At 39.9% G+C, this 12,835-nt stretch overlaps 1 protein-coding gene across 1 annotated transcript in view; it reads left to right on the forward strand.

Moving 5' to 3' along the window:
- The window catches only part of LOC141082310 (uncharacterized), a 500,638-nt gene that overhangs the window by 481,750 nt on the left and 6,053 nt on the right, over positions 1–12,835 (forward strand). Inside the window, exons 4-6 of the mRNA XM_073566258.1 lie at positions 11,508–11,631; positions 11,715–11,812; positions 12,011–12,101. Of these exons, the coding sequence (XP_073422359.1) occupies positions 11,508–11,631; positions 11,715–11,812; positions 12,011–12,101 (313 nt within the window). The remainder of the gene's footprint in view (positions 1–11,507; positions 11,632–11,714; positions 11,813–12,010; positions 12,102–12,835) is intronic.

Here is a 12,835-nt window from a genome sequence, read left to right on the forward strand (position 1 = left end):
TAAGAACGTGATAACACAGTTCATCTCAGCATCATAGGATCATCGTCCTCTGGTTGTCAGGTTAGACACTTTAATTGTGGCTGTCAGTGGTGGATACTGCACTTGTGACTGTCAGTGGTGGATTCTGCACTTGTGACTGTCAGTGGTGGATTCTGCACTTGTGGCTGTCAGTGGTGGATACTGCACTTGTGGCTGTCAGTGGTGGATGCTGCACTTGTGGCTGTCAGTGGTGGATGCTGCACTTGTGGCTGTCAGTGGTGGATGCTGCACTTGTGGCTGTCAGTGGTGGATACTGCACTTGTGACTGTCAGTGGTGGATACTGCACTTGTGACTGTCAGTGGTGGATACTGCACTTGTGACTGTCAGTGGTGGATACTGCACTTGTGGCTGTCAGTGGTGAATACTGCACTTGTGACTGTCAGTGGTGGATACTGCACTTGTGACTGTCAGTGGTGGATACTGCACTTGTGGCTGTCAGTGGTGGATACTGCACTTGTGGCTGTCAGTGGTGGATACTGCACTTGTGGCTGTCAGTGGTGGATACTGCACTTGTGACTGTCAGTGGTGGATACTGCACTTGTGACTGTCAGTGGTGGATACTGCACTTGTGGCTGTCAGTGGTGGATACTGCACTTGTGGCTGTCAGTGGTGGATACTGCACTTGTGGCTGTCAGTGGTGGATACTGCACTTGTGACTGTCAGTGGTGGATACTGCACTTGTGACTGTCAGTGGTGGATACTGCACTTGTGACTGTCAGTGGTGGATACTGCACTTGTGACTGTCGGTGGTGGATACTGCACTTGTGGCTGTCGGTGGTGGATACTGCACTTGTGGCTGTCGGTGGTGGATACTGCACTTGTGGTTGTCGGTGGTGGATACTGCACTTGTGGCTGTCGGTGGTGGATACTGCACTTGTGGCTGTCGGTGGTGGATACTGCACTTGTGGCTGTCGGTGGTGGATACTGCACTTGTGGCTGTCGGTGGTGGATACTGCACTTGTGGCTGTCGGTGGTGGATACTGCACTTGTGACTGTCGGTGGTGGATACTGCACTTGTAATTAACACAGTCTATTACTCAGTAATCATAGCTTTGTTACCTTCTGGGACTTCTGGATAGCAGCATTCTTCTTGCAACTGATAAGAATCAATAAAGTTTAGAAATATGAAAAGTCTTAACGTAATTTCAGTATCTTGCTTGAAGTCTTCATTCCCTATTCTATACCAAATCTGGTAATTTTCCTATCCTATAATATCACAGCGTACCATAGCAATCAGCAATATCCATATAATTATTATCAGAATTTGTACCGTATATGGATTTCAATGTTTGAAATAATAAACCAATAATAAGTGATAATACATTATTATCCATATTCTTCATGTGATAGAACATTTTTTATGTCATAGGTGTAATTACCTTTTCCAACCCATAGGTGTCACTGTGTTTTATGTAACCAGTGTTTTCATCTTTATTAATAAGGAATATATTTATTATACTAATAATATGTAGGAATGTAAAGCCATGAACCAAAATAAGAATATATGAGTGAGCGAATGAATGAATAAAAGAATTGTTGCATATAACTCAGAACTGAAACATTTTCCTTTGTAATGAAACCGTATCATTGTTATATTTAATGAAGCAAAATTCTATAGTAGATATTACTTTACTATTGATGAAAGAAAAAATAAAAATGTAAGAATTAAAATAAAAAATAGAATAAAAAATTAAATTAAAATACGAATAAGAATAAAAATAAGGCCTTTATGTTGATGCAGAGTAGTTATGTCTTCAGTAACATATACCCTTAATATTTCCATGATCTGGATTATTTCATAATTGTCATAAACTTGTATTACCAAAACATTCAAATTATGCAACTTTGCATGTAATACTCCTCAGAAATGACTCTTTATAATACTCAAATGTTATTATACCCAATACTTATACCATTGTACCTTATTAATATTTCTTTTTTATTAAAATGTGTGAAGAAGAGGTATTAATCAAATGTGATGTAGTCAGGATCAAAAACACTTTTTCCCCATTAATACCGAAAAATATTGTTTTATGAAATAATTCATTTATCAAAACCAAAATTAAAAATAATTAATTTATAAATTGTGTAAATATTATACTTGCTTATACCATTATTTGTCTGAAGATGTGTAACCATTAAAACTAATTTGAATAGTATAAAATTATCCTTTGGAAAAATTAATTTAAATGTAGATTTTCTTCATAAACCATTTTGATGTGCGATTGCACTTAGCGCTTATCACAATTAACTAAATCAAGAAATTACTATAGAAATATATGTTGTGTAGATAATATTTCATTATATCTTAATATTCTAGTAATTTAACTGATCTGCATATTTCTCCTAAAGACAGGTTTTTTGTTTTTTTTTGTTTTTTTTTTAATGCATTCAGAATCCTGAGGCCTCACACACACCAAACGTATCACATTACTCGCTCAGCAGCTGCTCCTACACTCAGTCACTGTCACTCAGACTGTGTCACATATTATCCCACATACAGAGGTGTGATGAATACACGTATTTTAACCCAAATTATCCTAATTATCAATGCATTGTAAACTATTTAAATTTAGTCTTAATATTTCTTTGAATATTCCCCAAATACAAATGACATAAAAATATATTGTATAGCTATACTTGACATTTAGGCTGAGTTCACACGTGGCGTTTTTTTCGCGTTTCCGCGGCGGTTTTAACCGCGCGATTTTGCCGCGAAAAATAAGCATCCCATGCATTCCTATGGGATTCCGCAATGCTGTGCTAATGCTGCGGTTTTTACCGCGGCGGAATCGCTTCGCGGTAAAAACCGCAGCATGCTCATTAATTTTGCGGAATCGCAGCGATCCCGCACCCATAGGAATGCATTGTTCCGCTTACTTCCCGCAAGTGGCTGTGCACACCATGCGAAAAGTAAGCAGAGCAATTGCGGATGGTACCCACGGTCCGGAGGAGATGAGACTGTCCTCCGGGCTTTGGGTACCATATCCCTGTAAAAAATAGAATTAAAATAAAAAAATATTGTTATTCTTACCTTCCGGCGTCCCGCACAGCATTCCCGCCTCTCTCCACGCTTCCGTTCCCAGTAATCCTTTGCGAAAATGCCCACGATGGCGTCCGTTCTCGCGGGATCGCGAAGTCTCGCGGTAATTCGCGATGACATCGCGCGAATGACCGCGAGACTTCGCAATCCCGCGAGAACGGATGTCATCGCGGGCATTTTCGCAAAGGATTACTGGGAACGGCTGCGCGGGAAGACGGAAGGTGAGAATAACACCATTTTTTATTTTTTTTAACATTCTATCTTTTACTACTGATGCTGCATAGGCGGCCTCAGTAGTAAAAAGTTGGTCACACTCGTCAAACACTATGTTTGACGAGTGTGACCAACCTGTCAATCAGTTCTCCAAGCGATGCTACAGATCGCTTGGAAAACGCTAGCGTTTTGCAAGCTAATTACGCTTGCAAAATGCTAGTTTTTCCGCGGGAAAATCGCGGGAATTTAAAATGCGACTTTCCCGCGGAATGGAATTCGGGAATTCTCGCGGTAATTTCCGCGAGAGTTCCGGTACGTGTGCACTTAGGCTTAAGCATGGAAAAAAATTCCATTGGTTTGCAAAAGTTGAGACCCTCCTTAAAAATTATTTTCCTAAAGAACAGGGACATAGTATACTGGTATACTTATTATTAGAACAAGGTTCAAATTTCATATACTGTGGTAGTCATTCATAGAATCATAGAATCGTAGAGTTGGAAGGGACCTCCTGGGCCATCTGGTCCAACCCCCTGCTCAAAGCAGGATTCGCTAAATCATCCCAGTCAGATGTCTGTCCAGCCTCTGTTTGAAGACTTCCATTGAAGGAGAACTCACCACTTCTCGTGGCAGCCTGTTCCACTCATTGATCACTCTAACTGTCAAAAAGTTTTTTCTAATATCTAATCTGTGTCTCCTCCCATTCAGTTTCATCCCATTGCTTCTAGTCTTTCCTTGTGCAAATAAGAATAAAGTTGATCCTTCTACAATGTGACAGCCCTTTAGATATTTGTAGACAGCTATTAAGTCTCCTCTCAGTCTTCTCTTTTGCAAACTAAACATTCCCAAATCCTGCAACCTTTCCTCATAAGACAGGGTTTGCAGACCGGTCACCATTCTGGTCGCTCTTTTCTGAACTTGCTCCAGTTTGTTGATGTCTTTTTTAAAATGTGGTGCCCAAAACTGGACACAATATTCCAGATGAGGTCTGACCAAAGAGGAGTAGAGGGAAATAATGACTTCACGTGATCTAGACTGTATGCTTCTGTTAATACATCCTAGAATTGCATTTGCCTTTTTTGCTGCTGCATCACACTGTTGACTCATATTCAGTCTGTGATCTATTAGTATACCCAAGTCTTTTTCACATGTGCTGTCACTTAGCCCTATTCCTCCCATTCTATATATGCTTTTTTCATTTTTATTGCCCAGATGTAGTACTTTGCATTTCTCCCTGTTAAAAACCATTCTGTTAGTTGCTGCCCACTTCTCCAGTTTATTTAAATCTTTTTGAATCCTCTCTCTCTCTTCTCTAGTATTAGCTATCCCTCCTAGCTTTGTGTCATCAGCAAATTTAATCAGTTTACCCTCAATTCCTTCATCTAAATCATTGATAAAGATGTTGAACAATACAGGGCCCAGGACAGAGCCCTGTGGTACCCCACTTGAGACATTCTTCCAACTGGATGTGCAGCCATTTACGACCACTTTTTGGGTCCGATCACTAAGCCAGTTATGAATCCACCTAACAGTTGCCTTGTCCATTCCATACTTAGTCATTTTTTCAATAAGGATTGTATGAGAGACTTTGTCAAATGCTTTGCTGAAGTCAAGATATACTATATCTACAGCATTTCCTTGATCCACCCAATCAGTGATACCGTCATAGAAGGAAATTAAGTTAGTCTGACATGACTTATTAGTTACAAACCCATGCTGACTCTGTTTAATCACTTCATTCTTATCCAGGTATTGACATGCATGTTGTTTAATAATTTGTTCAAAGATCTTTCCTGGTATAGAAGTCAGACTCACCGGCCTATAGTTGCCTGGGTCCACCTTCTTCCCCTTTTTGAAGATAGGAGCAACATTTGCTCTTCTCCAGTCTTCTGGCACTTCTCCTGTTCTCCAAGAATTTTCAAAGATTATGGAGAGGGGTTCAAAAATTTCTTCTGCTATCTCCTTCAGTACTCTGGGGTGTAATTCATCTGGACCTGGAGACTTGTATTCATTTAGGTTAGCTAAGTGTTTCCTCACTATCTTTCTGTTTATAGATATCCTGGATTCTTCTATTCCCTTAATAGGACAGTGAATAACAGTTGATGTTACATTTCCTTTCTGAGAGAAAGCAGATGCAAAATAGGAATTTAAAAGTTCAGCCTTCTCAACATCCTGTCTTACCATTTCATCATTTTCATCCTGTAAAAATCCTATAGCATCTTTGACTTTTCTTTTACTTTTGACATATCCCCAAAATCCTTTATTATTGTTTTTGACATCTCTTGCAAGCCTCAATTCATTTTCAGCTTTAGCTAATCTGATTTGTGCCCTGCAGGTTCTGCAGACAGCATTATATTCTTCTTTAGATATGCCTCCCTCTTTCCATTTTATAAACATTTTTTTCTTCCTTTTTAGCATGTGCTTAAGTTCTGTGTTCATCCATCCTGGTTTCCTTAAATGCTTCCTATTCTTCCCTCTTTTCGGAATTGTTAACAACTGTGCTTTGAGAATTTCATTTTTCAAGATTTCCCATCCCTCCTGGACATTTTTGTCTTTTAGGATATCCAGCCATTGGATCCCTCCAATTCTCTTTCTGAATCCCTTAAAATCTGCCTTTCTGAAATCTAACCTTGACGTCTGAGTCTTCACAGGTCTTCCGCCTCTAGTTATCCAAAATTCTAAAATAGCATGGTCACTACCTCCTAGGGTCCCAGCCACTTTTACCTCCTCAACCATTTCCTCCCTGTTTATAAGGATTAGATCCAAGGTAGCAGTTCCCCTTGTTTTCTCCCCTACCTTTTGGAAGATAAAGTTGTCAGCAAGAGAGGATAAGAATTTCCTTGACCTGTTAATTTTGCCTGAGAGAGATTCCCAACAAATGTCTGGATAGTTGAAATCTCCCATGACAACTATGTCATATTTTTTGGAGAACTTGGCCATTTGATGCATAAAGAGTTCATCCATATCTTCAGCTTGCACAGGCGGCCTGTAGTAAATGCCTACAATGGTGTCCTTTCCATTGTTCTGTCCTTGTATTCTTACCCAAACAGTTTCCACAGAACTCCCAGTCTCTGAAGCTTCAATCTCTGTGCAGATATACGTGTTTCTAACATACAATGCGACACCTCCTCGTTTATCAAGTCTGTTTCTTACAAATAAGTTGTATCCTTCTAGTCTTGTATTCCAATCATGTGTATTGTCCCACCAAGTTTCAGTGATTCCAATGACATCATATTTCTTTTCCTGTGTTAGTAGTTCCAATTCTCCTTGTTTGTTGCCCATGCTTTGTGCATTAGTATAGAAGCATTTTAGTTTGTGATTGGTTTCTCTTTCTCCAATATTTTTATTAATTAGATTCTTTCGTCTTTGTTCTTCCTTTCCACTTCTAATAGCAGAGTTCTCAATAGCATTTGTCAGGTGTATGGCTTTTTCTGGTCTTTTGCTTCCCTTCCCATGTTGTTCTAGTATAAAGCTCTCCTTACAAGTGTAGCAAGGCGACTTCCAAATACATGTTTTCCAGTCTTCGTAAGGTGCACCCCATCTCTAGCAAGTAGTCCATCGTATAAGTAGTTCACTCCGTGATCCAGAAATCCAAATCGTTGCTGACGGCACCATCGACGTAGCCAGTTGTTCACCTGTAGAATCTTATTCCACCTCCTTGTTCCATGGCCATCCACTGGGAGGATGGAAGAGAAGACCACCTGCGCTCCCAGTTCTTTCACTTTCTTGCCTAAGTCTTCAAAGTCTCTGCAGATGGTTTCCAGGTCGTTTCTTGCGGTGTCATTTGTCCCCACATGTAGTAGCAGGAATGGGTAGTCATCTGTAGGTCTGAAGAGTCCTGATATCCTGTCAGACACATCTTTAATTTTTGCACCTGGAAGACAGCACATTTCTCTTGAAGTTATATCCGGTCTGCAGATAGCGGCCTCTGTTCCTCTCAACAGGGAATCCCCCATGACCACCACTCTCCGTTTCTTCTTCACAACATTTTTCTTTCTCCATCCAGGAGGACTCTGAAGGCGTACAAGGTTGCTGTTTGTGGGCAAAGTCTTATCCTGATGTATTTCTTCATCGTTTTCCTGCGTGAGAGCCTGGTACTGGTTTCTGAGCAGTATGGGTGCTGACTGCCTCCTGATCCTCCTGCTTCTCTGGGTCACATGTCTCCATTCCTCTGTTTCTTCAGGTGCACTTCGAATTTCTTCTCTTTCTTCTTCTTCTCAAGTCATGCAGTAAAGGAACACACACAGAACACATTTTAAAATGCAGTTAGTTATTTCCTTTTAAGTGTTAAATATAAAATCATGCAATTATTGCAACTTCCTGTGTAAATAAAGGCATAAATCCTTGTAAGAGAATTTTTCCGATTAAGTCCTGCTTTGAAATGAAAATTCTAAGGAAAAATAAAAGAGAAGGTTAATATCATATTCATAATTCTAAATATTATTACTGATGTAGATTTTAATTTTCACTAAAAAATACAGTTCTACAATCTCTACTCCTACAAACACTCTATATATACTGTATGAATATGTATATACAAAACTATAGAACTACAGGATTATACTCTATAAAATAATTACATATAACTAATTGTATAATTCTTTTGCACAATATATATATAATTACTTTTTCTAGCCAATTCCTACACCCACTCTTTCCCTGTAAAAGATGTCTTTAAATATTCTTGCTACTTTGAAGTTAACGGATTTTCTGAGCTGCTCCGATGGACCCTTCAGCTCAAAGTCAATGATGTCACTCACCACCTGCTTCTGTCTGTCACATTCGGCCATCTTTTTTACAGAAAGAAGATCAAAACTCATCATTTTTCTTAATTTAATCTGTGTCTTTTCGGTGATCCTTTGCATCATTCCATAAGGCTTATAACAAACGTGATTTTCTTCGTTCTTCATAAATTTGATTTTGGGGAAAACTCATTTTAGAAGGCTTTGCTAATACAGGCTTCTGATAAGATTTTACTCTGCCTGTCTTCACAAAATTAGCACTATTTACTTTCCTTTCACGATTCTCGTGTCTTCTGACAAAATCAAGGGATTGTGCACATTCAAACAATGAATCTTTTTGTGACGCAATAACACGAGATGCAGGATTTAAAAAACAAAATTTGCTTACAAAACTCCTTATGAGGGACGGTGTTTTGACATTCTCACTCAGCATTTTGTACAGACGTTCATATATAGACATAAACGTGAAAGTACATTCCTTCCGACCAATCCTTAATTTTTGAAGAATATCAATATCTGGATGATTTTCATTTGATGAACAAAAAATTAGACTTTGTAATCTGTCTTTATCATTTAAGTTCTCATGTGTTTCACCAGATAACTTTAAAGTCAATCTCCTAGCAAAGGTTACAGGGATCCACATTTTGGACAACTGATTCTTCTCCTCGTTAGATAAATCAAATTTGTCAACACAGCTTTCAAAAACCTCAGAGTTTCTACAAACATGGATTTTGTTATCATATGCAGGAATGATTTTCCATATTTTTAGCAAACTTTTCCTTACTTTACTTCGGAGTTGGGCCTGTGAGTCGTCTATTTTTAGTGGTCCGTCTTTCCCTTGAACGTCCTCTACGTCAATTCTGAAGTCTCCTCCTACTTCTCCATCTTGTTCCACGTCTGCAAGGTCACCTTCAATGGCTGCTGCTACTATTTGCCTTTCATCTTGTAACTGCTTTTCCACATTACAATGTATCTCGGGAACATCACTATTTTCCTTTACACAATCATTTTTGGATTTCTCTGACACAGATCTATGAAATATATCTACCATCTGTAGAATATTTTTTAATCTCTCTCTTTCTCTATTGAAAAACTTAGAATCTAACTTCTGATTCTCCAGTTCACACTCTGCATATAAGCTAAGCCATAATACTTCTGGATTAGACTTGTCTACAGACTTAAATTTCAATTTACTCTGCTTAGCATAAGAATTAATGACATCCATTTTATTTCTCTTACCTTGAAATGTCTCAGCTTGTTCCTTTGATGGACAACGCTGGGCTCTTGTCTTCACACGTCTGGCTTCAGCACGTCTGGCACTTTGGCACTTGTAGTACTTCTCAATCTATCTGGCAATTCTTAGTCCTCACTTCTAGGTTCTGTCTGATTCTTGTGAGTAGTGGAGTTCCTGATAACTTGCACATATGACTGACGTTAGCAAAGTTCAATCCCCCTTTTGGGCAAGTTGAGGGAAATCCGCAAAAAAAATACAAAAATTCAGATGTGGCTGGCTCTCCAATGTAAAATAATGTGAGTCTTGTAAAATACTCAGGACTAGTTACCAGATAAAAATGTAGTGGTTTATTTGGTTTCTTCCATCAAAGAAAAGATTATTACAGAAAAACATAAAAATAGGAGAAAGAGAGATTGTCCATTAGTTCATAGCTAAGCTTGTAACCTTCTTTCCTGGAACTCTGAAAAGACATGTGTCCTGTAGTGCGTAGCTTCTCTGGATGTGAGTTGGATTAACATACCAGCTGTTCAGTTATGTCCGTGCAGAGATGACATCTTGCGTCTGTGTCTCATGTTGGTGAGGGAAGGAGCGAGCGACCTCTAGAGTGAGCCATGAATTATATACGTCTCCTAAAGCACGTGATCCAGGTATATATGGAGTTGTCCTGTACCATGAGCCAAACTTACAAAAATAGCCTATGTCGTGTCAGCTAAAGCAATGTACAGAACTGAGTCTTATACAAAATTAACGGATTATTAATATTTAAAAAACGCACGCCAATGCCACATGCGGCATGTGGAACGCACGCCAAGGCCACATGCGGCATGTGGAACGCACGCCAATGCCACATGCGGCTTTGATGGCATCTTCCCTTTAAACTGCCATGGTTTTTGTTGCAGCCGCTCCTGTGCCGTCCCTGCGGTGTTCATATATGTTATGGTTCCAAAAAGAATTAATTTGTAAAAAAAAAAAAAAAAAAAATGTTTCACTTGTTAAAAAATAGTAAAATGTGTCTTCTGCTTTGTTTTTCTTTTTACAAGAATTGTTGGAGCCAATTTTTCATTAGAAACGTTTTAATATCGGCTTTTTCTGGTGTTTTTCTTGTAATATAGGAAAGCCTAAGGACAGAAATAATCCCCATAAATCACTGTACATGGAGACTTTGGGATCAGATCATTTCTGTCCGCGTTGATTGTGTAAACAAAAAATCTTTTCGAAAAGCCTCAAACTTCTGTGTGTGACTCAGAGCTGAGATCTAACGTAATAGAAGATTCCAGTGCGGGGAAGATGGGAAACCTTCATATAGACGGCCGGTGGGGATGGAGGCAGTGACCGACTCTGGTCAAATCTGTCTCTAGAGCCGTAATAGGAGATGAAGATGTCGTCCCCATCATGAAGGAGTTATTTCTCATGTCGCGTGTAATGAATATCTCCTGCAGTATTGCTAATGCCGATTCCAGTGCCGGTAATGAGACGAGAATTAGCGTTATGGAAGATGAGTCTATGAGGAACATGTTCAGCTGCCGACTCCGAGGTGGAAACTGCTTGTTGTCTGTGGCCTAAATATATAGGTTTTATTAGTAGATGTCAGGGAAGAAAACTAAACCCTGTAAAATAATAAATCTCATATGTTTCCCTTATTATCTCCAGTAATTGTATTATTACACAGGATTCTTATGATGTTACATCGGATCATCTTCTCATTCAGGTCTCTACAATATCGGATCCTCTCAGTGAAGATCTACAAAAGAGAATTTTCCTGATTTACCCATCAAGGACGGATATGGACAGAGACAAGATGGCGGAGAGGATATTACACCTCACCCTAGAGATCCTCTTCCGTCTCACTGGAGAGGTGAGAGATTGTGATGATGTCACATTACATCATTCTTATCTATGGGAATAACAGATGGACAGAACTGGAGAGGTGAGGACTCTGGAAATGTCTGGAGTGAGATTTATTAATGTGTCCTCCATAACCAGGATTACACAGTGGTGAAGAAGACCTCTAGTGATCGCTGTCCGGACCCTGTGTCTGAGGGATGGGGAAGACCCCTGAGCCCAATCACGGGGCCTCCACCTCACCCCCTGATCCATGAGGACATCAATGACCAGAAGATCCTAGAACTCATCTACAAGATGACTGAGCTGCTGACTGGAGAGGTGACACTGCTGGGACATTATACAGTAACGCTATGAAGGGATCGGGGGATGACGGTATATCATTGTATGTGTCAGGTTCCTATAAGGTGTCAGGATGTCTCTGTCTATTTCTCCATGGAGGAGTGGGAGTATTTAGAAGAACACAGCGATCTGTACAAGAACGTCATAATGGAGGTTCCCCAGCCCCTCACATCTCCAGGTAATAGACAGGACTAAATACACACGGCCTATAATTATCTGTATGTAGAGAATGAATTCAGTCCCTGTATGTGTTTCCTCCAGATCTATCCAGTAAGAGGACAACACCAGAGAGATGTCCCCGTCCTCGTCTTCCACAGGACTGTAACCAAGAAGATCCCAGTGCTCCTCAGGATCATCAGGTAGATGGAGAGAAGGTGTCAGGAGATCTCCCCTATGATGTGTAGACGGCTGTGAAGGTCTTGTGCTCAGTCTTGTTTTATCCACCAGTATTATATGTTTTATACTTGTGTAATGAGAGCGGTGGAGATGGCAGGATTAGAGCTGATCATAGATGGGACGTCTCCATCTGTCTGTGACTTTTACAATATTTGTTTCAGGGTGAAGATCTGACCCATATTAATACTACAGAGACACATGTGAGAGATGATGAGCGGTGTAAAGAGGAGATTCCCACATATGACTACCCAGGTGAGTAGTAACCACTGAATGCAGAGAAGTCACAGATTCCTCTCAGTCACCGGCTGTCGCTGCTTTATCGGTGGTGTAGTCCGGCCGTATTACCATGATCACCATTTTGCCTCTAGACCTCAACATTCTCCTCCACCCAAAACTGTTCAAATGACTTTGGGCATTGAAAGCCCTTTTCTATAGAACTTACAACCTGGAGGATCCACATAACTCCTGGGATTAGTGTGAGGGTGATCCCTTAAAGCGAGATCTTTATGATTGCTTGTACCTGACCCAATATAGGCCGAGTGCACACTTCAAGAGTCACACCAAACACAGAGTTAGATGTCTACTCCTTTCTCAGCAAAGGCTTGCACACAACTGAAGTTTATTCTTATGACAAAGTGACAGGAAATGGGTGTCACACAATCTCCTGAGTAGCCAGTGTCAGTCTATGATAGGTCCATTTCAACTTCACTTCCATATATGGTATCCAGTATCTCAGCTTCTGCATTCCAAGGATTCCTTCCAGGATGTTATCTGAAGACACAGACGCCATCTTGGTATACCATATCTGAACTGACTTATATAAGGTTTAATAATTGATTTCATTATCCATTCTCTCCTTCACATTAGGAGACGCTGACCATTACCTGCCCAGATCTGTAACTATAAAGCCAAATGACAGCGTACGTAGAATGTGCTGACAAGATAGAAAATCACTTGTAGAAAAATCTTATGCTGGGCCTGTAAGA

This window comes from Dendrobates tinctorius, unplaced genomic scaffold, assembly GCF_039654945.1.
Source record: "Dendrobates tinctorius isolate UK_male_01 unplaced genomic scaffold, ASM3965494v1 ptg000017l, whole genome shotgun sequence".
NCBI lineage: Eukaryota > Metazoa > Chordata > Amphibia > Anura > Dendrobatidae > Dendrobates > Dendrobates tinctorius.